Raw genomic sequence first — 27,802 nt, forward strand, 5'->3', positions numbered from 1 at the left:
CGGGAGTAATTTAGCTGAGGTTACATCGAAAAGAAAAGTGCAACATTTGATCAAATCTAATTTTACAACTGGTTATGTGTATCTATGTGTTGTTCAAGTCGTAGCTTTTAAAATACCCTAATTCGTTTATATAACAAAAATTTGGTGTTTTCTTGTGTGCCGATTCAGCTTATAAAATGTATTATGTAAGATCTATACTGTTACATAGCTCTACGAAGGTGATAATAATCCTCTGTAAAATGTCATCATCTCTATAAAAATACAATAATAAAACAAAACAAAAATAAAACATCTGATAAAATGTACTGTTGGATATAAAAGAGTTAACATTAATACATTTCATGCTACAAAGAACATTCGTAGTAGCACAGAATGTAACAAAAAAGATTGGGGGACTATGTGGTGACAGAACCCTCTACAAAGAAGAAAAGATGACAGTGAAAGTGAATTTAAACGTTTAGACCAACCAGCTGACTGTTACCACTTGCAAACCATGTACCAAACCTTCAAGCTTTTTGTAACCCAACCTCTTTTTTTTATAAGTTATAATCTATGTTAATGTAAGCTATCAACTTTATGCATATACTTCTGAAATATGTATCAATCTGATTGTAAACATGTTAAACTCTCAAAATAAAGAATAATAAAAAAGAATACATTCAGAATTGCAGAACTGAAACAATTATCCAACTCAGCTTAACTGTGTAGTTGTTTGCATTCACAATTGTGTATAGATGCAAACAACTACAAACCACAATAAGCAGGGTTGTGTTCATTCTGATTTATCCCTGTTGGTTATTGTATTAACTCCAGTGAGCCTACAGTGGAATCAGTACCACCGCTTACAAAAGTGTTCAAAACAAAAAGTAATTGAAATGTTTAGTTATAGCCACTAGGTGGCACTAGCAATACAACCTTTGCTATTTTATCTGCTCTCGACGAACAGAGAGACTTTACAGAGTTGAGTTCTGGGGCATATCACAGAACTGCTGCTCCCATTTGGATTTTACTTGCTTAGCCTTAGTAATGATGTTTTAAGAGCATAACTCATATTAACAAAAATCGAAAAAAACATCGCATTCTTTTCAATAATGTGTGAATTAAATAAATACTGATTTTATTTCATTATTACTGCCATTTATAAGGTGCAAACATACTCCGCAGCTCTGTACAATTAGGAGAGAACATACAATATACACAGAACAATACAAAAGGTCAAGAGGGTCCTCCACTGGAGTTCTTTTATACGAGGCACTGAGTTAGATTACCCATGAGCTTACAATCTAAAGAATTTTAAACCAGAATACTAAGTTAGTTACCATCAGTTATCCATATGTATTATTTCAATGGAAGTTTGAGTGTTGCCGTTATTAGGGAATCTTTTTTATTTATGTTAACCCTTAAAAACCTAGTTGGGCAAATTCCCTTTTTTAATCATTGATGTGATTTAACTTAGTTGTTTGATTCATATTTGATTGGTAGCTTGGTTTCCAGGGAAGATCAACACAATCGTTTATCCTCGTAAAGGCTGATAAAATGAATGCAATTAAGTTGGATAATACGGGCAGTATATGTTAAGGCTATGTTTATCCTTCTTGGTTAAAAACGCTCATATTATTTATGATATTTACTACCCTGAATCCCAGATGCACCCAGAATCTATATATAGTAAAAGAGAATTTCTCATTATACCGGGTCTGCAGGCAATAGCTTTTTATGGCTCTGAACACAAGGTGAAGCAGACGGGTTTATCCAAGTCGCTCTAATATCTGACTTGATTCAATAAGTTATTTCGGTTTAATCTTTCTCTAAGGAGCCTTGGAATGATTGCAATTGCATGTTTTGAACTATGGTGTGTTCATTTCCAGACAACACGCAGTGTCCTACAAAAACCTACACATCACACATCCTGCTTCCCTTTTTAATGTTGTAATTGAGTTTCAGAAAATAAAAAGTATATAGTTCGAGATAAGGGCGGCTGCTGTAGGATATGCAAATATAGCAAATGTTTACATTAAAAGACACAATTATTGGACATTGCGTTCTTTCATAACCAATATTTTTTCCATCTGCCTTCCTTGATATTCTGGGTCTCAATTTGGAGTCCACTGTCCAGCTTATCTGAAGAGAAAAGGAAGGCAACTTTGAGCAACTCTATCTTTTAGTTTAAATGGCGTTAATGATTTCGCCAGTTGCAATATAAAGATTCGACTTTCTGAAGCTGAACCCGCCTTGTTCATATCTGATGCAATCTGCAACTGTATTTATAGGTTTTTATCTGTGCAAACAGCACTTACTTGGGGGGAAGTACAAGGATTGCAGAAGTAAAGGTTACCATTAAGGTTGATTGTCCTTTCAAGAGCGAGATTGGTAGAAGCACTGATGGTCGACTTGATTAAACACGTTAATTAACCATGTCAAGTTTGCTGTAAGTCAGACGTGCTTCTCACATATTGATGAAGCTATTCTCTTACTGTAAATGAGTTAGGATTATATTCTATTATGAGAGATAAGTATATCCCTGGTGATTGAATACCAATTACACCTAGCATGTCAATGGGAGTACAGTGGGAAGTGTTTCTGATCAAGATGGCAAAGTTATCATTCAAACGGAGATTTTTTTTTACTTTTTTAAACCTGAAAACCGAGAAAACTGGTTGTTTATAAAAACAAGATGAAGAAGCAATACCCTAAAGTGGCATTTTCATTGCAAAAGTATATCAACAGCGTAGGTTTATCAGTGAGTTCCTGCAGGTAGAAAGTAGGAAGGTGTCTCTGGGTTCCTCTGTTAAGATCATTAAGACTTAACAGGAATACATTCTAGACTAAGTCCACTGGATGAGCAATAGTTTCCTTTGTGGGCCATTCCCATCAAGCTATATTTAAAACATATATACAAAACTAAGAAAATTGACCTACAAGAGAAGTAGACCAGCCCGGTAATCATGAGATCCCTACATATTCATCATAATAAATGTAGGCAAAATAATATATATATAAAATGCATTCACCTAATAAAGTGATATCTGCACAATATTAACCTAAATCTTGCCCTGTCTAAACCCCAAAAATGTCAGTGTGTCACAACCTTGGACAGTCCTGGTCTGAGTTGAATCATTAGCTTCTACAAAACCAACCATTGTTGTCTTTTCTTTTTGACATATTTAAAACATGCCAGAGAATGGAGTGTAAGGGGTGTAAGGCTGTTTTTAAATCTAGGTGGCAAATCATGAGATTCCTAGTTGAATCCTGATGTGTCCATTTGGCCTAAAATAAAATAAATTGGAAGAAACAAAAATGAAAAAAATGGCAGAAACTTTAAGGAGCAATCATAGGAGAACATGACATAGCAACAACATCTTCCATTAAATTCTAACTTCAAAGGAATTCCTGTACTGAAGAAGATGAGATTACACCTGGGGTGATGTACCACTTGAAAGACATGAGATTTTATTTGAATGCAATAGCATATTGTTTTATTTCTATTGATGTTTGTTTCAATGTATTTCTTTTATTTACCTTTCAAACAAATACAACAGTGTGCTCTAAAGGACATTTTCTATAGCTTTTAGAAGAATATGATTTGACAACCTTCCGTTTGTCAGGTCAAATTTAAACTTCTTTTAAGGAGCTCTCCAAGCACCATAATCACTACTCTGCACTCTAGTGGCTATAGTGTGAGGGGTGCCCTGGCTCCCCCCCCCCATCATAAGTAGAAAAAACTGTTTTAGAATGGGGACCGCATGTAGCCATCTCCCACTTCCAATACAGCTCAGTGAGCAAAGGAAGCTGTTCATGTTGGAAATGCAGAGCTTAGCTTATTGGCAGAGAGTCGTGAGTTTGTACAGCTTATCTGGTTGATAGAGAGTGGTGAGTTGGTGCAGCTTAGCTGGTTGGCACAGAGTGATCAGTTGGCGCTCTGGCGTGCAGGGCTTAGTTCAGCAGAACTAAAGGAAGCTAATAGCAGGAGCGTCTTGGCCTCACTGCCACCTGCATGACTGCCATTCTAAAATGGTTTAACTACTAACTATAGGGGGGGGGGGGGTAGAGGAGAAGGGGGTCCACGGGTTCTCCTGGCACAGTAACAACTATGGCACTTTGTAGTTGGTATATTGCTTCCATTAATGAGCAACATTATTAAGTCGGCATCTGAAATGCAGTTGTTTCCTTGCCCTGCTCAATTCCTCCAATGTTCCTTACTAGAATGAGCATAGAATAATATGTGGTGACAATGCTGTTAATCCTTTCCTATGTATATCTTCTTAATTTATATTTATATATATGTTTCTTAATTCATTTATTGAGTGTTACTCTAACTCATAGTTCTTTTACATCTGTTGTCTGACAGAGAATTTGGGGAATGGTAGTGTGAAAAAGCAAGACAAATTGGTATGATCTATATATAAGTCTACAGAACATTTATAAAAATACCCGATACAATGTAATATGTATCCACAGTAACAGTGCTGTATACTAACTGACATTTCATTTGCAGTTTTAGTTCATTTGTATTGTGTCAGACAAAAATAACAATAATATTAGTAAAAAGAATGAGCAAAAAGATAAAATTATTGTATTATCGCGGTGGCATGCATCTATCATCGTTCAGAGGTTCACAAGCAGCTCGGGAAAGGTCAGGTAACCCGAGAGACAACTCTCCATTTGCTGCATTATGTTGCTCTTGTATTTAATATCCTGTCATGGTAGTTTTTGATGAAGAAAACAGGCTGATAATGACACTCGGAAAATCAAATTCATCTGGGATTCAGAAATGGCAGCTAGCTCACCTTTCTTCTCTTGACATTACACCATAGTTTACCTTATACTTGAGGAGGAGAGAGTTTATACTTCATTAGATATATTACCAGTTTATATTTAATGCTAAGAGAAGGTGGTAGCACTCAAGAGATTGAAGGAATATGAAGTATTTACTTAAAATAAAAACTGGGTAGAAAAATAAAGCAAAAGTTTTTAAAAATTAAACTCTAAACCTCTGGTGAAATTCATACCAGGAACATAGATAATATGTTTTCCTAGAGCTCTACCTCTCTCTCTTTCAAGTAATGTAGGTAGGGAGGTGGTCCTGGTCAGAAGAAGAGAAGTCCTGTCCGTAATGGTTCTACTACAGCTCATAAATGAGGTAGTGATTAGAGATTTGGAAGTGACGAGTACCTAGGTTGAAGACAATCTCACCAGTCAATTGGCTGAGCCGTCGGGAGCAGCTACAGCAAATTCACAGGTAGGTAGACACCACATGTCTATCTGAAAGAGTCCACCCAAATTCTTCCATAACCTTATCCTTCTGTCTAACCTTCTTTATATGTTATTTAGCATATTCCTAATAAAGCAAAGCCAACTGGTACCTCATCAGTTACATCTGCAATTTTCATGATCCCAGCCCTTGGGTGGATACTGGTTTACAAATATAGGAGTTGAAGTTTAGCAAGAGCTTCCTGTTTGTTGTTCTTCTCTTCTTGAACTATAGTTGTGTCTCTGGCACAATGACTATTCTATCAAGGACTGCAAATATTTATAGCATGTTATAAATATAAATTATAATACGGTAATTATAAAAACACCCATTGATCAAGACATTAAAAAGGAGAGACATTAAAAAGAAAGAATGTATATATATATATATATGTTTTTTATTTATTATTTTTCATTTTTTTAGTCACACTTTACTTGGTCTTCATGTCTCGGTTCAAAGCTTTTTCAGTATCTGCTCATAATAAGAAATGTTTTCTTATTTTCCAGATATTCAAAGGCATTTTTCAAAACAAGTCCTCTGTGTGAAACATAGAAGATAAGAGTTCTCTCCAACATTTGGCACTCTCGCTTTAAGTCACCCTCCCTATTCTCTGTTGAAAATACATACTGACTATTCAATCAAACGAGAACTATAAATAAATGGCTTCAGTTCACAGCTGAGAGGAGAATTTCTTCACTTGATTTTCTGCTATATTAAAGCCCGTGGTAGGAAATAGAATATATCGGCATCTTTCCAGCTTATCAGCTCTTAGATTGAAGCACACTATACGTTGGCAGATAAGAACCCAATTTGACTAGTATAGATGACCTTCTCTCTGTCACTTTTAAGATTAACGTAAGAAAAATTGTAGGAAATAAAACGATTGGCATATTTTTCTAACATATATATTTCATTGGACAATTTACTATTAAAATCAAAGACTTTTTGGGGTGAAGCTTATGGTCTCTCACGCTTATGAATTCATAGAAGTGGTATCACCTCTAAGAAGAGGTGAAATAGAAAAAATATTGCCCTCAGTGAAACTCCAGGAGAAAAACATAGGAACCTATTTCTTGCAGTGCTTGTTTATTTAAAAATGGATACAAAAAGCAGAATTTTTTTTTTAATATTTATAGCATATGAAGAAATAAAACTCCAAACACCATAGGTGTGGGGGGGACGCACCAAAAAAAAAAAGAGGAAGTGAAGAACCTACTGGACGCATCCCACATCTACAAGAAATGATTCTTTAGCCGGGATAAAATATCCACTCAGCAGGGATACTGTGTATACATCTACAATAATTCCAAAGTACACACAGGGGTATTTTTTTTAAAGATGCTTCAAATAAGAGGTTCTTTTGATTAATATCACCCAACATTGGGAGGTATGGGATCAGGAAGGTTTTAGGACTGCACCCACAAAAGTGCCAACTTCAGAAGTGACTGTATTTTTTATTTATATATATAAAGTATAATTCCTATAAGGGAAAAATTGAAGCAACTGTATCTCTGGTTACCAATTACCAAGACACCAATTATTGAAACAAGTTTTAATTCACAGCAAGGGAGCTCCCCGGGCAGACAACGTCATGCATTTACATCCCGTTTAGTCCTTAATCAGTTGAAATGACTTAATATCACAACTAATGGGCTTCCAAGTGACCTATGTCACTTCATTTTATCATTGGATTCCAGCAGAGAAGATCTTTAATTAAACAATTTTTGTTGTTGTTTTTTTTTTTTTGTGATTTTTTTTTCCAATTTCCAACTTCAATCCTAATTAGGATAATGAAATCCTTTAATTATATAACGTTGAGGATATTTTTTTCCTAGCTGCCTTCATTCTACATACATCTCAAACAACCCAGTTCCTTAGGGACCTCCTGATTTAAAACGTTCTGCCTTCCCTAGCTTTACTTAGAGAGCCCCATTTGTCTGACACATCAGAGGTAATTAATTAAAGCAGCATTTGCATGTAACAGAATAAATCAGAGCATGCGCATGAGCATTTCAAATCTGTCTGAGAACACGCAAAAAACATGTATCAGTACCAGCATCCATGCATTACAAAATGACATGTCCACTTACACAGCCGCACATACCGATGTCCCAATTTGCCTACCCAGATTTTGGAATGTATCATTTTCTGCTGTAGTCTACTCAACTACATCATTTCTCCATGACATCAAGAACCAATTAAATGCAAGATTCTCTCTGTTCACACAAGAACAACACTTCTTAGAAGTTGTGTTCCAGTTCTAGCTGTGTGAATAAATGTTTCTGGGAGATAACGAAAGTAGCACATTTAATACGACAAAGTAACCTACAACATATACCGTGTAAAACTAAAATGAATTCAGAAAAAATACATTGTATTTTAAAAAATTACTGATAAAATACTCAATTATAGATTCTTTTTTGAATGATCTGCCAAGAATGAGAGAGAACTTGTTACACATTAAGATTGGGTACTTTATTGTTTTATTTGATATTGTTTATTTGATATTATAAGTTGTTGCTTTAAAGGTTAAAATTGGGTGTGAGCTTATGTTTGATCAAATAAAACATATTATGTCACCAAAGTCCCTCCTGTTGTTATGGTTGGCAGTGCCATGTGGATATATTTAACTGAGACAGGTATTAAATATGTTTTACAAAAAAAAAAACACAGCACTCGCTCGATCTCACTGTCAAATTACTGGTGATAAAGACATATCATAGGTCAGTGTTCTTGGTACAATTCTATCTCAGAGAAGTCATGGACATGAAATTCAAATTCCTTTGCCGTACGAAAGGACAGTCATCAATGCATAACTCTGGCTTTTTACTTGCAGTATGTCATACTTAAATAGAATAGAGAAGATATGTCGTTGTCACGGTTTAGACAGAGTTCACAGCCTTATTGAGAGCATTTTCAAGCATAGCATAAAAGAAATAGATTCAAAGATGTAGCTGTAACAGTAAGCATCAGTTTTCTGTAATTCACAAACGGTCCATGGAAAACACTTCTGTCCAAAGATTGTCTAAAGAAGCAACAAGTGACCGTCCTTAACAGTGATTATTAATGGGACTTGGTTATCTGCAAACCATTCAATGCCTTTTTTTTCTGCTGCTTTTTATTTTAAAATCCACAATTTCATTGAGTTGCCCAGTTGAGAAGAAAAAAAAGAAAGAAGAAAGTTGGAAATAAAGAAGGGAATTTTAGGCATAACCAAAAAGCACCAGTGCCTTATTGGAACACTAAAAACATCATGACCCCTACAGCCTGCTGTGCAAGGTTGAGAGGCAGCATATCGAATTATAATGACGTGATTCATCATAGCCACCACATTCCACTGTCCAAAGTTGAGAGGCCACATATCGGGTCATGACGTGATTAGCAGGACTCAGGAGACCCAAGTAATCTGTCAATCCAGCCTTCAACTCTCTGACTACTTACTCTGGGAGACGTTAGGGCAACAGTTTTCTACACTGGTTTGGCGCTTGGAGTGTTCCTTTAACACAATCCTCTTTTGCAACAGTGCTCATCATACTTTGTGTCAAAACAGTTTCCATAGACACAAAGACATTAAATGGTGAAAGAATAGAAACACGTCCAAGGAAGATCAAGGGGCTGATCACAAATCTGTGCCAGAGAGACACTGTGAAGGAAGGCTCAATAGGTAATAGAAGTTATAGATAATATAATTAATAGCTAGTAGAGATAATAGGTGGGCCAGTTATCTTGTCATTATGAGCACGACAAATTATAGACTTAACCCCTTAAGGACCAAACTTCTGGAATAAAATGGAATCATGACGTGTCAGACATGTCATGTGTCCTTAAGGGGTTAAAGGCACACTATAGTCATTAAAACAAGTTTAGCTTAATGAAGCAGTTTTAGTGTATAGATCATACCTCTGCAGTCTCACTGATCAATGTTCTGCCATTTAGGAGTTAGCTCACTTTAGTTTCTGTTTATGCAGCCCTAGCCCCACCTCCCCTGACTGACTGACACAGCCTGCATGAAAAAAAAATGGTTTCATTTTCAATCAGATGTAACTCACTTTAAATGTTTTTATCTCCTGCTCTGTAAATTGAACTTTGATTACATATAGGAAGGCTCCTGCAGGGTCTAGCAAACTAGTAACAGAGCAAGAGATAGGATATTCTAAATTAAACAGAATTTGCAATAAAGAACGTGTAAACATTAGATGTCTCTTTACAGGAAGTGTTTAGGAAGGCTGTGTAAGTCGCATGCAGGGAGGTGTGACTAGGGCTGCATAAACAAAGTGATGTAATGCCTAAATGGCAGAGGATTGAGCAGTGAGGCTGCAGGAGCATGTTCTATACACCAAAACTGCTATAATGAATACTATAATGATCTTTGTGAAATGCTTAAGGAACTTGAACCATATGTAGAAGATTGAGAAGATGGTCTTTGGTTTCCAAGCCATTTATATATATCTCAAGTGGTTATTTTTTTTTATAATTTTTATGGATTTGATGTTGAATTAAAGGTTGTTGTTTTTTTTCTTTGTTTTTGCTTTTACTACAATATTACTGATCTAAAGGACTTGTTAAAATGTTTCTTTGAAGTTTTAAGCGTCTTTTTTAACCCCTTAAAGACACATGACGTGTGTGACATGTCATGATTCCCTTTTATTCCAGAAGTTTGGTCCTTAAGGGGTTAAACTGTACAGACCTATCAAGCAGTTTTATCTTGCGTAGACTATAGGAAAATGCATAACCTCTGCTTTGAGTGTCATGCTGGCTTTGAAATACGTTTTCCAAACTATGTTTAATCAGACTCTGTGTGCCTACTCTTTAATCATGCTGATGTATCAAATATAAACAACGAATAAAGCTTAGCACAGATCATTAGCAACTGCATGAGCTTCCGTAAATGTATTCCAGACTATTAGAATACGTGCAATACTATATTAATACATTAACTGAAAACCAGCCAACACAAAGGGACACTACCGTAACTCTGTGTGACACTACAGGGACATGATATCGAAGTAAACCAAAAGCAAAACACAAGGTGTTATTTACTGAAGTGAGAACCTTTCTTCTGCACCTTTATTTTGGTAAAATGTTGTTGTAGTTATAGAGTCATGAGAGCTAACGTGGAGATTCTCCGTCCATAATCCTTTCACACCGCCATCTTAGAATAAAGGCAATTTTACTAAATTATGTATTGTATCATAAATCATCTTTTTTCTGGAACCTTCCATAATATGAGTTTGAGTACTCACTGTCCTACTTTAGTTTTTTTTTACAAGCATTTCATTTATTTTTGTAAAATTACTAATGCTATTTATCAGTTTATCATAAAATGTCACAGATCATCAATGCAAGTGAGCAATGCTCAACACACTTTGCAAAAATGTTTAAACAGATTACACAATAAACATAATAACCGTGAAAGCCGCACGAGAAAGCATTTTTTATTTATTATCTTTATATCTTTACGATTTATCACTACCTAAAAAATTTCGATTTTTTTTTTTGATGCTTCACTCTTCACACCAGAGACAAACTGCACCTCATGTCAAGTTTACAGGATGATTGCCCATTTGTGAAACTTGATACATCACCCTATACATCTAAACTACAATGGCTGTTTATGTTCTAGGCAGCAAAAGCGATGCCTTTCTTTTTGAAGGTTGACTGCAAATCCAATTTACAGAACAAGACACAATGATCTGTCACAAAAAATGCTATCCCCATTCTACGCCACATTTCATATCGCAGGAATATTGACAGCTGAAAGACCTACGGACTTTTAATGTTGTTCCAGGAAACCCTAATGTAAGGTTTTATTACAATAAAATGTCAGCTATCATTCACGTGAATCTATTTTTCAGGACTGCGTAGTTTTTTTGTTTTTTTTTACCTTCATATAGCCAGTCGCTGAGACCATTGAAAATGACTCCCTCCTTTCCCGTTGACACCAGACGAATGGCCCTGCTGTCCACATTCATTTGATAGTATATGTTATTTTCAAATATAAAGATCTGTGGTTAGAGAAAAGTGATTTGTGAAAATAAACTTGACAAACATTCCTTAAGACAGTAACGCTGAAACATATATATTTGTAGAAAATTTTAATTTAACCCCTTAACACCGCAGCCAAATGTACAAGTTGTGAACGAAACAAAACGTAAACAAAACCTGGCATTTGCGCTATATGTCTGTCCAACCGTAATTCACCTCTTTCATATTAAATGCACCCCCCCTTATTATATATCATTTTATTCAGGGGAAACAGGGCTTTCATTTAATATCAAATATTTAGCTATGAAACATAATTTAATATGAAAAAAATGGGAGAAAATAAGATTTTTTTTGATTTTTTTCGTTCTACATGACATTTTAACTGTTAATATCATAATACTGTTTGCTTTTACTGCAATAAAATACACATATTTGTATTCAGCAAAGTCTCACGTGTAAAACAGTACCCCCTATGTACAGGTTTTATGGTGTTTTGGGAAGTTACAGGGTCAAATATAGCGTGTTACATTTGAAATTGAAATTCGCCAGATTGGTTACGTTGCCTTTGAGACTGTATAGTAGCCCAGGAAATAAATTTACACCCATAATGGCATACCATTTGCAATAGTAGACGACCCAAGGTATTGCAAATAAGCGATGTCCAGTCTTTTTTAGTAGCCATTTGGTCACAAACACTGGCCAAAGTTAGCGTTCGTATTTGTTTGTGTGTGAAAAATGCAAAAAACGCCAATTTTGGCCAGTGTTTGTGACTAAGTGGCTACTAAAAAAGACTGGACATACCCCATTTGCAATACCTTTGGTTGTCTACTATTGCAAATGGTATGCCATCATAGGGGTAATTTTCATTCTTGGGCTACCATAGGGTCATAAAGGCAACGTAAGCAATCTGGCGAATTTTAATGTGAAAAAAATTAAACACAAGCATTATATTTGACGCTGTAATTTTTGAAAACACCATAAAACCTGTACATGAGGGGTACTGTTGTACTCAGGAGACTTCGCTGAACACAAATATTTGTGTTTCAAAACAGTAAAAAGTATTGCAGCAATAATATCGTCCCTGTAAGTGCTGTTTGTGCGTGAAAAATGCAAAAAACGTCACTTTTACTGGCGATATCATGGTTGTAATACATTTTACTGTTTTGAAACACTAATATTTGTGTTCAGCGAAGTCTCCCGAGTAAAACAGTACCCCCCATGTACAGGTTTTATGGTGTCTTGGAAAGTTATAGGGTTAAATATAGTGCTAGCAAATTAAATTCCCTATACTTTCGGCATGGGTGGTCAGGCAGGTCCCGCTAATTGTAATTAATTAGGATACCTAATTATGTAAAATTATTACATAAATATATGTGTAGAATTAATATATGTATATATATACATATGTGTATATATACGTATATATATATATATTTTTTTTTTAATATTTTTATTTATATATAGGTATATATATAGTGATATATACGTATATATTTATGTATATAGATATATATATTATTTCGTTCTACGTGTATTTTGATATAAATATATATATATTAATATCACAATACAGTTAGAACGAAATAAAACACATCTATATATTTTTTAATATTTTATTTTTAATTATTTATTTTATTTTATTTTTTTACGTATTTACATATTTATTTTTTTTATATTATTTATAAATATATATATAACAATAATTATATATATATTTAATCAGTATCAGTCTACGTGTAATTTGATATTAATATATATATATATATATATATTAATATTTAAATACACGTCGTGTATGTGTAAATGTGTGTGTATGTGTATATATATATATATATATATATACTTAGATCATATATATATAATATATATGATCTAAGTATATTTTATTTGTAACTGTCATTTTTTTTATTTCTTTTTTTAACTAATATTTTATTTTTTTTACAGGACAGGGGGCAGAGACAGTGTCAGCCAGTGATGTCACATCACTGGCTGACACACAGGATCAGTGATCACAGTGACTGCCTGTCACTGTGATCACCTCCTGCAGATTGGGTAATTGACCACAGGGGGGAGTGCCTGGGTGGTACAAGCACTCCCCCCTTCCAATCTGCAGGGGGATCACTGTGCCAGTTACATGTGTCAGCCAATAGGCTGACACATGTAACACTGATCGCAGTGACAGGCTGTCACTGCGATCAGAGCGCTCTGAGATCGCAGTGACAGCCTGTCACTGCGATCTCAGACCTAGCAGATCGCGGTCACTGACCCCAGGGGGACTGCCTGGGGGGCCAGGTAAGTCCCCCGACCGCGATCTGCAGAAGGGGAAAGCCGCCGGCCGCATGTGTCAGCCGATTTGAAATCGGCTGACACATGTTTAATACTGGTCGCAGTGACAGCCTGTCACTGCGATCAGAGACTGCAGATCGCGGTCACCGGCCACAGGGGGGGTTGCCTGGGGGGCCAGGCATCCCCCCCGACCGCGATCTGCAGCGGGCGATTAGCGCCGGCCACGTGGGCGGCCATTATGGCGAGGACGTACTATTACGCCCGCCGGCGTTTAGAGCCGGTTCCTGCAGGGCGTAATAGTACGTCCTCCGGATTTAAGGGGTTAAAAAAACAAACAAAAACAAATTGCACTTTGGGAAGTTTTAGTACATTTGTATTGATCAGAAATGATAAAATATATTTTAGGAAGTTTTAATATATGTATGAATATGCTAGAAAGGAAAGCAAGGTGTAAACGTTCTAGAACCTATTTGTATGTGTATTGTTGTTTAAAAAGTATGCATTAGTATGTTATGTATCTACAAGAGGGGTTTCATGAGTTCATTCTCAATGTATTGGATTTTCTGATAACTGACCACGATTTTAATTTCGCACCGATTCAGGGTGAAAACAGAACAGGCAATTTAAGTACAGTTGTGTTTCCGTTCTTTTCCGTCTGTCTTTTCCTACTTATATTATCTGCTAGCTCAACCATATCATTTTTCCGGGGTGCGCGAGAGCAGGAAATCGTTTTTTTTAATTACCATTTGCTGCTCTGTTCTGCTTACCTATGATGTCATACCGTGATACATTTAGCCATTCTTTATACAAGAGAAAACAATCACACACAAGAGAAATACATAAGTGAGAATTCAAAGTACATTTCAAATTTAAATTCACAATTGCCACACTTGAAAAATAATCTAAGTCTGCTATGCTCTCAGTATATCTACTCTAACCTTAATTGTGAAATTCACTTTACATTATCACTTTAGCAAATAGTTTTGTGAGTTTAAGAGCTTAAGGGATTTGGGGTTTTCCTTTAACTACAAATGTGCAACTCGTTGCACATGGTAGGTTAACATGAGCCAACTTGCAGAAGACCCCTCCAAATCTCACTGTTCCACAAAACCTTGCTGTACCCCTAACTAAGCGAGCGATGGGTCCTGTGAAAATGTCTTTGCACTAACAATAGATTATGAAGCTCTCAAAAAAAGTTTTAATGATGTCCTAGCCCCCAGAGCCCTGCATATAAAAGTTCTCCGTCCATTTGAAATTTTGGACGTGCATCATTTAATTCCATCCCTGATCAAAGTATAATGTCAAGAGAAACCTCAGGGAATAGCTAGAGTACAGTGGGACGAAGCAGAAACCTATATTTAATGAGATGCTGTCTGTTTCAGCAATACTGATACAGGCATCACCGCCGGATTGCCTCGATAAACAGAAATGTGTCTGTGACTGGGAGAAAGGATATTACCGTTTTGCTTTATATTTATAGAGATAAGCACTTTATTAATTCATTGTCTGAATAATATTTTCTAAGTACATCAGTTCTCCTAATGATTTGCTTAGTAATATTTTGCAGATCGTTTTGCTAGTAAGAACTTTAATTTGTCTCAGGGAAAAAAACACATTTAGCAGAGATCATTTTATGCTGACCCGCTAACTATCCATTTAAAGGTTATTGCTGGAGGGAAGCTGCCTTTTACTGAATTAGACCTGTCAGGTATTTTATATGAGGATGTCTTCTCTAAAATATAAGAGGGGAAAAGAAATAATTGTTTATTATACAGATACGGCCGGCTTGTTAGAATCTGCACTTTAAAATGCAGACCTACTCTACGCCTACTTTAAATAACAACCCTTACGCTACCGAGGAGACTTGGAGATTTGTTACGAACCAAACTGCAGTTTAGATGAATTTGAGAGAATCATGTGTTTGACAAAATTATAACCTGAACTGCGCAATGCAGGGGAGGAGTGTGGGAGGGTGAAAAAACAGATGATTGATCAACAGGGAACAGTCACTAAATGTGGATTTTAATCAAGTGAGAAGTGAGGAACAGAGGGAATCGCAGGAGAATAAAAAAAAACAACAATGACATAAATATACTTTCTTTTTTTAATGCTCATCCTGTATTTCCATCTTTTTATTATTATTTTTCCCCCCACTTGTTCTGTAAACCAAATGGCAGGAAAAGTCCAGTATATTTTTTGGGGGGTTGTTCTTAATATGCGGTTGCCAAATTGGCAATCATCCAAGATGAAACAACATCTGCACGAATTTCATGGGTCCAGAAAAAATGTTTGGTAAAAGCATTTTCTGCAGAACTGAAATTTCTTGCCGTGCGCAATCTACTACCGAGTGCTTTTTGTTTAAAGGGACAGATCCAGCGACATAGTGATTACTGCTCGTTGCAGTGCGTGTGTTGCTTGGAGTGTCTTGGCTTCATACCCAGGTTTTTTTCAAACTGTCTTTGAATGTTAGATATAAGCTGGTGTTCTTCTGTGTGCCTTTAGCCGCTCCCCTTCCACATTCCAACATTGATAATGTATAATTATCCAGAACCCTCCCAGCACTTTCAGCCAGTAAACACCAGACAGGTTGAATGAGATTGACCTTGATAAAAGGGAAATATATATTCTACATCAGGAGCAGGCAATCTTCGGCTCTACAGATGTTGTGGACTATATCTCTCTCGATGCTCTTCCAGCGTTACGGGCGCAAGAGCATTATGGGAGATGTAGTCCACAACATCTAGAGGGCCGAAGGTTGAATACCGCTGCCCTAAATGATCAATCTGGCTCAGGAGGGTCGGTCTTTGAGTGTCAGAAAGGGCCTGATTTCTTGAGGCGGTTTTGTTAAAGTACTCTCTAATCAATATCAAAAGGTTACATACAAATGTTACATATTTTCTCTGTTTGAGATATTGCAAGATTAGGAGCACTTTATTATCGTTAAACGTGTTATTCCCCCACATAGATTTTGCATACAATAAAAATAAGAATGAAACATTTAAATTGTATAAAAGTATATTTTTGATCGGTATATGTGAACGGCAATATACTCATGTTTCAAGCTATGTCACTTATAAGTATTTCATTAAAAAAGACATTTTGATGAAATATTCACGTTGACTCCATTATCGAAACAAGTCATTGAGACCAAGCGGAGAGTACTTTGTCTTACAGTTAATGCTGAGGTTAACAAAACTTGACAAACGATGGATCTTGTTTCATCACATTTTGTCTATACACACTTCTGTTGCTAGAGATGGCAATGGTAAATGTGCTTTACCTTGTACATCAAGGGAACTGGTCTACAGAAGATCCAATAGTAGGCTAAAACCTCCATAGGCGCCTGCATTGTACTCTCGTACATTTACAACAGTATAACTTTGGCACGGCCCCTGGCAGATGAAATGCCAGGGGCTGATGATGGAGTCTAGACTGAAAATGGTAGCACCCATGAGGATAAGTATACCTCTCTAAAGCATTGGCCCAAGGCAACATTTAAAGACTGAAATGATTTCATTCTATAAGCTGTTCCAACACATGGTTTTGTTTTCTTTCAGACCTCTAAAAGTGACAGAGCAACTTTACTATATTAAAATGTAGAAATCTTGCGGTGAAGGTTGTTTGTTAAAAATGCAGTTGTTTTGAATTAACAACCAACTTGTAAAAGGCAAAAAAAGCTAAACGTTAAATTTCTGCCAAACTTAGAAACTTACCACAACTTAGTGTTCAGTAAATATAGGTTCTTATACGTGATCATTTACATTATGTACCAACTAAACCTTTTTTGATGCTGAGAGTCCTCTGTAAACCAAACAATTCCATGACTTATTTGAATGATATTTAATCTTTTTTTCCACTAATTCTATCTGCAATTCTATTTTTACTCCTTTGAAAATCTTCAAGATTTGAGCAACAGATTGGTGAACAGTGCAACTTATTAACACCTTTTTAGATTCAATGTATCACACATATAATGGCCATGGAAATGACTAATATGAGATTTAGTCAGCCGCGAGCAGAGGGGTGTCTTTAGGGGGAGAGATACAATAGTACTTGGAACAGTGTCTGAGATTGTGGAGGGTAAGAGAGTATACCTCTTCTATCCATGATTAAATATTGGATTTTCCTACCAGAAGCTGATTAGTGAGACTGGGACTAATCTGTGACACATATATAATACTACCTATAGTTACAGAGCTCAGTAAGGGAAGTATGGGGAAATTGCATATTTTAATTAATATGTCCTAATATGTAATTTTCCACTATACCACATAAGAGAAGAGGAAGAAAACCTGCCGCCTATTCTTTTCCATTTTTAAATGTCAGATTTTCTATTTTATGGAATTACTACTCTTATACTGTAACCACCTGCATGCAAAGCATCAGAAGGCGGAGGGGGTTGGAGTACTCTTGATGTTGCCATCGACTTCTCTACATGTGTCGCTACTGGGACGTATAGGAAGAAGTAAATAACAATTCACCTAAAGAGAGCAGACAGTAAAACTTTTGAAATTCTGAGCATGTAAATTGGTTTCTCTATCAAACAGTGTACACATTCGGAGATGAAACAGATTTAATTAGTGAACGTAGACTTGGATGGGCAAACTTGGCCCAACTCGTCAGCTTGATTCAGAAACCTGCCAAGTTGGGATCTGGCTGGCACTGTGTACCTAGACGGGATTTGCCAGCCTATGTGCATCTCAAACACATCTCAAGCTCCAGTGAGTTTTTATTACCACGTTAGGTACTGAAGCTAAAATTCGACTCTTCCAATGCTATCGTCTACATCTTGTCTTTCAGATATCACTGCCAAACAAAGCACCCTCGCTTATTGTTCTAGAAGAAAAACAAAACATGTGTTGGAACAGCTAATAGAATGAAATAATTTCAGTCTTTAAACGTCTTTATACTTTGTGCATATAGTGGTTCTAATCCCCTTTGTGTATAGAGTGGTTTTAATCCCTTTGGTGACAATCCAAACTGCTATCTAGCCATGCCATTGTTTTGAGTTGGCATACAAACACTAACTCAATGGGTAGAACTGCAGATATATTCCGAATGACACTTCTTTCAGTGTGTTTTCTCTAAGCAGTCTCCTTACCTTTATTTACTATGGCGATGTTGTACTGTCAGAAAACTGATTCATCTTGGATTTAAGACCAGAGGTTATAGCGAAGACAATCTTAAATTGCCAGCAAAATAGACTCAGGTTCATTTGTTTATTCTTTATTGTTATTCAGTTGAAACACTTTTCCATCTACATAAAAGCACTTTGCAAACAGTACCATTTTGCATTGATCAATAGCCCCAGGATGTACCATATAATGGGATTGATTATTTTAAGTGCTGTGGGTTTTATATTTATTAGAACAAATGTATCCAGGAGATTCCTTTCACAATTTAGTTAGTAGAGATTGATGCAGCTATAGTCACCTACAGGTGTCTGTCTGGCATGTCAAGGGATTCCATCAAATCCCACAGGGAGTGGGGTGAGAGACAAAGAGGAACTAAGATAAAATAAGATCCAATTTTGTAAAGCAACCGGCTGTTCTTTTGCAGTACAGCAAGAAATAATTCAGCAGCAGCTTGGCTCTAAAACAATTGCACCATTTTTCCGAAAGACGAAAGCCACATCTATGCAAATCAGTGCAATTTTCTCAATAATTAATGTTTTGTTGTATTTTTTATTTTTGCATTTACATTTTTGAATTTTCTAATGTCTGACTATGTACACACATTTGTTTTTTTTTCATTAAGGAGCAATCAGCAGAAACAAGCAATTACTTTCCAGAGTGATTGAATTAGGGTTAGCGCTGTTTTGCCACAGGTGCTCTGGTTTCACCTTGATTAATATTCCCAAATATTTTTCATGATACAGTTTTTATTTTTAGTGAGTCTCAGCAGTGAAAGACCTGCATTGAAAAGATCAATGGCTGACTCAAATGCACTTACACGGCACAGGATATGTGTGGATGTATGGCAAATTAGATTTATATGCAATATGGTATATTTCTATATCTTTTCACAGCTGTTACACGGGAACACATTGTATTTCAATGGATTACAGAAAGGAAGATCCACTATTATTGATGCTTACCAGCTGTTGTCCTCTGGGGCCCCATCCAGCGTACTGCAGCTGTTCATCAGGAACTTCTGGTGGGTTTAAAACGTGATGTCCCCTAGGAGAACAAAGAGTGAGAATGACGTGCCTTTCACCTTTACTGCTAACATGTCAAATACATCCACAGGAAATGTTTGTCATAATGCTTGTTTTACTATGTTATTCCTCCCTGAACACACAACTGGAAATTCAAAAACAAATTCATGCTTCAAACGAAGACAGATAATTGGGAATACAGGTTATAAAGATTAAAATGCAGCATCATTCTTGGCCAGTTTCAATGAGGTATTATATCTCAGATAGCGAACACATTATACGAGCCTAAACATAATTTTTTACCTTAAAAGATAATGACTGGACTTTTTTTTTTAAAAAATGACATCTTTTAAAGCATCATCTACATTATACTTCAAGATCAAATATGTTTGAAGGGACATTGCACTGGCTAAATACAAAATACATTTCTTTTTAAAACACAGTTTAGTAGATATGCCCCCAATGAAAAAATGCCTTTCTAACCCCGTTCAGACTTTCCGTGACTGTCCAATCACAGACTTCCTAATGCAGCTCAATAAAAAGTCTTTGCAAGGCGTGTGCTCTGGGCAATTGCTGCCTCTTGAGTTTAGCTCCACTGAGCTAAACAAACCAGGAAGTAACAGGGCTGGTTGTCTGATTGACAACCAAGGGGGTGTAACAAATGTAATCTAAAAAAATGTCAAGTTCTATTAAAATCGGCACTTTATGAAAAATCAAAGAAGAGAACACAACCTTCACACATAAAGCACTTCAGCAAGTTCTTGGTGTTTGAAATGTTCCTTTAAAGACATAAAAGTTGAAAAGTCTGAATATCTCCTTTGCAGGTTTTTCCCAGGCTTATCCAACCTTCACATCATTAACCCCTTAAGGACCAAACTTCTGGAATAAAAGGGAATCATGACATGTCACACATGGCATGTGTCCTTAAGGGGTTAAAGTAGGTGACATTTTTGTATTACACTTATTTTAAATCGAAATCAGCAAAAGCACTAATGCATACACAGTATACCTGAGATTGCTTTTATTGATTTAAAGAGTTTACAATTATACTGTATGTACACACATGTTTCACTGTATCAGTGCTAATGTATTAGAAGTTTCTGCAGGAGAACTGAGGCTGGACAACATTTTACAAAATTAATTTGGTAACACAGACCATAGGTGGAGGAAGGAGGTAAATAAAGGATATTATAGAACAGGAAAGACATGGCAGGAATTTAAGATTGAAGTAGAATATGATTTTGTATGAAGGACGAGGGCTGACAGAATTCCAAAAGAAACTAGAGGGGGAATTAAATAACATAACTTGAGGGCATGAAGCATGCATTAGAAACTTCTGAAGGATGTTAGAAGTAGCAGATGGTTCTAGATGAGACACAAACAGAAGGTTCTGTATAAGAAAAAAAAGTAACAGAAGACTCTGCATGAGAAAGAATGGGGCACAAGGTTCTGGAGTGACACTATGGTGGCACAAAGTTCTACATGAGCAATGAGGGACAAGAGGATTATGGAGGAGGATTAAAGTGACAAAAGATAAACAGAAGGAATTATGCTATGTTTTAGAGGATGAAGCAGTGATCCTGGTGGAAAACTGACGTATGACAGGATTCTACAGGAAGAAGAATGAAAAAGAAGCCTCTGTAGTTTGACTAATGTTGCATAAGGTTCTGCAGCGCAAAGGAGTTACCAAAAGGACTATCAAGAGGAAGAAGATAGCACAAGGCTCTGAGAGACAAACTAGGTAGCACAAGGTTCTGGGAGACAATCTAGGTAGCACAAGGTTCTGAGAGACAATCTAGGTAGCACAAGGTTCTGAGAGACAATCTAGGTAGCACAAGGTTCTGGGAGACAATCTAGGTAGCACAAGGTTGTAAAAGAGTATTTAGCTAGCAGTATGTTCTGGGAATAAAAGATATTTGAAAATGCAGTGATGAGATTACTGTCGAGATTGTTGAAGGTGTTCTGATGGCGAGCATAGGTAGCAATTAGCAAAGCAAGGACAATTTGACACATTAAACACAGAATGTTGAAAAGTGTAAACTGACATCCATGTACGGACCTTGACAAATCGGACCACTGATGGTGTGGTTCCACCACTGACAGGCTCTGGTATATATTTCCCAATGACCGCATAGTACATCCCATTCAGAGTGCAGAACTCACTGTATTATGAAGGAGGATCCATGAATTTGTAAATTTTGTACGTATGTGTAAATAAGTATTGTTCACAGAGTAAACATGTTACTAAAATGAACACATACCACAGGTGGTTTCAGTTATAACTTGAAACTTCTCCATAGAAATATTTTCTCTACTTAAAGCAGATTACTTTCATGGTCACTGGCCTCAAGATTTCTCATTTATCTCTAATTAATAGACAGTCAATCAATTAACTTTAAACATGATATTGATACATAGTGAAGGTCTGGTCAGTCAATGATCATTGAAGTTATAAACTGGGACGCTTTGAACTTTACCTTCCAATCCTTACGGAGTTTATTGACCAAAATCTACTAAAGAAAACCTTTATTAAAGAAACCTTTTATTTCACTTTTATTTATCTATTTATTATTATTGATATTTATTATTGATACATGTAAAAGTTTGTTAAAGCATAAAACCTTTAAAAAACATTAAAAACATGTATATACAAAATATAATCTAAATTAGAGAGATGATAAAAGATGAGCAGCTGGGATATTATGCTATAAGCACCATGCCCTAAGTTGTAAGCAAACCTCCATTCACTGTTTAATAAATAAACCCCTTATTTATCCTAATTAATCAAGCATATGGTAGGGTTTATTTACTAAACACTGAATTGTTGTTCACTAAAAAACAAATAGTATAATTCTAGTTAAACTAGCCAAGCGATGACTATAGCTTAAAAAGAATAGACACCTCGGTGAAAACAAATTCTAATATAAAGTGCATGATAAGACAAAATTCAACAATCTCGGCAGTAATCTCATCCCTGCATTTTCAAATTCTTAGAAGTCCTATATTATCCATATAAATTTTAAATTATGACATTGACGAGCAATGAAAACAGCTCATAACGCTGTGGCCTTGCACTGATCATGGACTATTGACTTAACATTATTACCAGCGGACTGGCTATCCCCATTGTGATCACAAGGTGGGCACCATCCAACTATCCATGTAAGAATGCTAAGTGAACTATGATTAAGCGGTTATTGCATAAAATGGATAAGGACTGCGAGGAGAGGTATCCCTGACTTGCTTTGCATTTATATTTTCTTCATGATATAAATTGCATATCAAAACATCAGTGTACACTCAATATACAATATAACATGTTAAAGAAACTATAGCCACAAAACAAAATATGAAAATAGTGCCAAAAACAATGTTGTATCACCTAAACGGTAATTTGCAAACAGAAAATTGGAAACTGATTTAAAAATCACTCTTTTAAAATGTTAAAATGTTAATTTTGGATCCTACACCCACACCATTCAAGTTAGTGCCATCTGGCATATTCTAGTTTCTCTAAAATGAAATGTATATATGAAGGTATGGGGAGGCCTAAAGGTATTACAATAAGAGAACATAACATATTTAAAGATTATCTTATGTTTTTATGCTTTTATTAGCGTGCAGTATATATAGTGGATATTGCTCCAATGACTGCATTATGGGTGTCTGGAGTGTTTCTTTCATATAATATTACATTATTGCTATTTTATTATAGTATATGGTTTATTATATCCTCGCTTTCAGTACCCTGTTGATATTGATACCTGGCAGAAGACACATTTGATCAACCACATTGGAAATCTAATATGCAAAGTGTTACTGTTATCTTTTCTAATTAAAACAAACCTTATATAACAATGCTAATGCAAAGAAGGCAGAACAAGAAAAAAACATTAAAACCAATAATTCAGACAAGGCAACAGACAAGTCTTGTCAGTTCCAGTCATTGTCTCATCTTTTAGAAGTGTTGAGATTCAATTACAATGACAGTCGAAGCATAAACCAGTTCCGACAGGCATAAAACACCTTCAGATAAGATTGTTGCTATACTGAAACCATTGACCTCAAAACAACCAGCCATCATATAGAGCTCATGTTTACGTAAACAAACTTGAAAAACAATATTTATAAAAGGAAACGTAAAAACTGAGATTAGTATAACATTCAAAACGTAACTAACAATAAATAAAAAAAAACACAAAACATTAAAACAAGCACTGTGCACATTGCAAAAAGCTTAAAAATAAGTTTTACAGTAGAATGTGTAATTATTGGCATGTATACCCATTTTCAAACTTTTCTTACGAAGAAGATATTTTTTTTTTAACAAAATCAACAAACATTTTTTAAACAGATTCAGTGCCAGATGTACACGATATTGATTTAATTGCTTTCTAAGTAATAATAATTACACAGATTCTTTTGTGAATATTAAATATTTTATAGCAATAAACAAGTAAATATGCCTAAATAGTGGGTCCTACACTTAACTGATTTAAAGCTACTACCTGGGCAGCACACTGACTGCAGCTCCCCACACCTCCTATAACTCACACTACCTGAGCAGCACACTGACTGCAGCTCCCCACACCTCCTATAACTCACACTACCTGAGCAGCACACTGACTGCAGCTCCCCACACCTCCTATAACTCACACTACCTGAGCAGCACACTCACTGCAGCTCCCCACATGTCCTATATCCCACACTATCTTAGCAGGACACTCACTGCAGCTCCCCACACCCCCATAACACACACTACCTGAGCAGCACACTCACTGCAGCTCCCCACATGTCCTATATCCCACACTACCTGAGCAGCACACTCACTGCAGCTCCCCACACCCCCATAACACACACTACCTGAGCAGCATTCTCACTGCAGCTCCCCACACCTCCTGTATCCCACACTACCTGAGCAGCGCGCTCACTGCAGCTCCCCACACCTCCTATATCCCACACTACCTGAGCAGCGCGCTCACTGCAGCTCCCCACACCTCCTATAACCCATACTACCTGAGCAGCACGCTCACTGCAGCTCCCCACGCCTCCTATATCCCACACTACCTGAGCAGGACACTCACTATAGGTCCTCATGCCTCCTATATCCCACACTACCTGAGCAGCACACTCACTGCAGGTACTCACGCCTCCTATAGCCCACACTATATGAGCAGCACGCTCACTGCAGCTCCCCACACCTCCTATAACCCACACTACCTGAGCAGCACACTCACTGCAGCTCCCACACCTCCTATAACCCACACTACCTGAGCAGCACCCTCACTGCAGCTCCCCACACCTCCTATAACCCACACTACCTGAGCAGCACACTCACTGCAGCTCCCCACGCCTCCTATATCCCACACTATCTGAGCAGGACACTCACTACAGGTCCTCATGCCTCCTATATCCCACACTACCTGAGCAGCACACTCACTGCAGCTCCCCACACCTCCTATAACTCACATTACCTGAGCAGCCAGCTCACTGCAGGTCTTCACGCCTCCTATAACTCACACTACCTGAGCAGCACACTCACTGCAGCTCTCCACAACTCCTATAACTCACACTACCTGAGCAGCACACTCACTGCAGCTCCCCACACCTCCTATAACCCATACTACCTGAGCAGCACGCTCACTGCAGCTCCCCACGCCTCCTATATCCCACACTACCTGAGCAGGACACTCACTATAGGTCCTCATGCCTCCTATATCCCACACTACCTGAGCAGCACACTCACTGCAGGTACTCACGCCTCCTATAGCCCACACTATATGAGCAGCACGCTCACTGCAGCTCCCCACACCTCCTATAACCCACACTACCTGAGCAGCACACTCACTGCAGCTCCCACACCTCCTATAACCCACACTACCTGAGCAGCACCCTCACTGCAGCTCCCCACACCTCCTATAACCCACACTACCTGAGCAGCACACTCACTGCAGCTCCCCACGCCTCCTATATCCCACACTATCTGAGCAGGACACTCACTACAGGTCCTCATGCCTCCTATATCCCACACTACCTGAGCAGCACACTCACTGCAGCTCCCCACACCTCCTATAACTCACATTACCTGAGCAGCCAGCTCACTGCAGGTCTTCACGCCTCCTATAACTCACACTACCTGAGCAGCACACTCACTGCAGCTCTCCACAACTCCTATAACTCACACTACCTGAGCAGCACACTCACTGCAGCTCCCCACACCTCCTATAACCCATACTACCTGAGCAGCACGCTCACTGCAGCTCCCCACGCCTCCTATATCCCACACTACCTGAGCAGGACACTCACTATAGGTCCTCATGCCTCCTATATCCCACACTACCTGAGCAGCACACTCACTGCAGGTACTCACGCCTCCTATAGCCCACACTATATGAGCAGCACGCTCACTGCAGCTCCCCACACCTCCTATAACCCACACTACCTGAGCAGCACACTCACTGCAGCTCCCACACCTCCTATAACCCACACTACCTGAGCAGCACCCTCACTGCAGCTCCCCACACCTCCTATAACCCACACTACCTGAGCAGCACACTCACTGCAGCTCCCCACGCCTCCTATATCCCACACTATCTGAGCAGGACACTCACTACAGGTCCTCATGCCTCCTATATCCCACACTACCTGAGCAGCACACTCACTGCAGCTCCCCACACCTCCTATAACTCACATTACCTGAGCAGCCAGCTCACTGCAGGTCTTCACGCCTCCTATAACTCACACTACCTGAGCAGCACACTCACTGCAGCTCTCCACAACTCCTATAACTCACACTACCTGAGCAGCACACTCACTGCAGCTCCCCACACCTCCTATAACTTACACTACCTGGGCAGCACATTCACTGCAGCTCCCCACACCTCCTATAACACACACTACCTGAGCAGCACGCTCACTGCAGGTCCTCAAACCTCCTATAACCCACACTACCTGAGCAGCACACTCACTGCAGCTCCCCACACCTCCTATAACCCACACTACCTGAGCAGCACACTCACTGCAGCTCCCCACACTTCCTATAACCCACACTACCTGAGCAGCACACTCACTGCAGCTCCCCACACCTCCTGTAACACACACTACCTGAGCAGCACACTCACTGCAGCTCCCCACACCTCCTATAACACACACTATCTGAGCAGCACGCTCACTGCAGGTCCTAACGCCTCCTATAACTCATACTACCTGAGCATCACACTCACTGCAGCTCCCCACACCTCCTATAACACACACTATCTGAGCAGCATGCTCACTGCAGGTCCTCACGCCTCCTATAACTCACACTACCTGAGCATCACACTCACTGCAGGTCCTCACGCCTCCTATATCGCACACTATCTGAGCAGCACACTCACTGCAGGTCCTCACGCCTCCTATATCGCACACTATCTGAGCAGCACACTGCCAACAAATCCTTTAACACTGACACAAACCTAGAGGAGATTCTTTGTTAGATATAGGTCATTAACCTATCAAAGGCAAAGGTTTAAAGATAGGAAACATTATTACCAGTCCTTAGAGTTGTCGGGATTAACACTTAGGTAGACATTGGTCAAATCAGTACTAATACAACATAACTAAAAATAAGTCTAGACAAGACAAAATCAAGGTCATGAACACAGATGGGTCAGGGAAACCAGAAATCGTAAACAAGACGAGCCAGGTCAAAATGAAAAAAAAAAAAACAGGACTATAACGATGTTTAAGAGCTATGAAACTATCGAAGTGCACTGGTTCTAAGAAAGGGTCTAAATAGGACCAGGCTCAGATGTCGTCATCACGCATCAACTTGTGAATTAATATATACGCAGTGTGTCAAAAAGGACAATGACTTTCAAAGACTTGAAAACGAATAAAAGATGCAACAGTCACAACTGGAAGCCCACACTCCTTCTTGCATGAGATGTCATTATAGGTGAGTCTGTTAAATATTAGTCTTGGAGATTTGTTTTGGATCAAACAGAAATTCGTCCAAATTTTGGCCGATCAGGGGTTTGGTCAAGTTCCCGAATTCAAAACCAAAATACCTTCAACTGATGAACCAGCCGAACTGCACAATATTGACCATGCTTGGGTTAATATTCTGATTCCGCCCATGGCAC

The 27,802-nt window shown here is 37.9% G+C and overlaps 1 protein-coding gene across 4 annotated transcripts in view; it reads right to left on the reverse strand.

The window, feature by feature from the left end:
• DPP6 (dipeptidyl peptidase like 6) overlaps positions 1–27,802 on the reverse strand; it is a 1,023,075-nt gene that overhangs the window by 88,571 nt on the left and 906,702 nt on the right. For all 4 annotated transcript variants that reach the window (XM_063452684.1, XM_063452681.1, XM_063452683.1 and 1 more), the window contains exons 7-8: positions 19,620–19,701; positions 11,136–11,256 (exon numbers count right to left, since the gene is read on the reverse strand). In XM_063452684.1, coding sequence (XP_063308754.1) covers positions 11,136–11,256; positions 19,620–19,701 — 203 coding nt within the window. The remainder of the gene's footprint in view (positions 1–11,135; positions 11,257–19,619; positions 19,702–27,802) is intronic.

Source organism: Pelobates fuscus, chromosome 4 (genome assembly GCF_036172605.1).
Source record: "Pelobates fuscus isolate aPelFus1 chromosome 4, aPelFus1.pri, whole genome shotgun sequence".
Classification (NCBI taxonomy): Eukaryota; Metazoa; Chordata; class Amphibia; order Anura; family Pelobatidae; genus Pelobates; species Pelobates fuscus.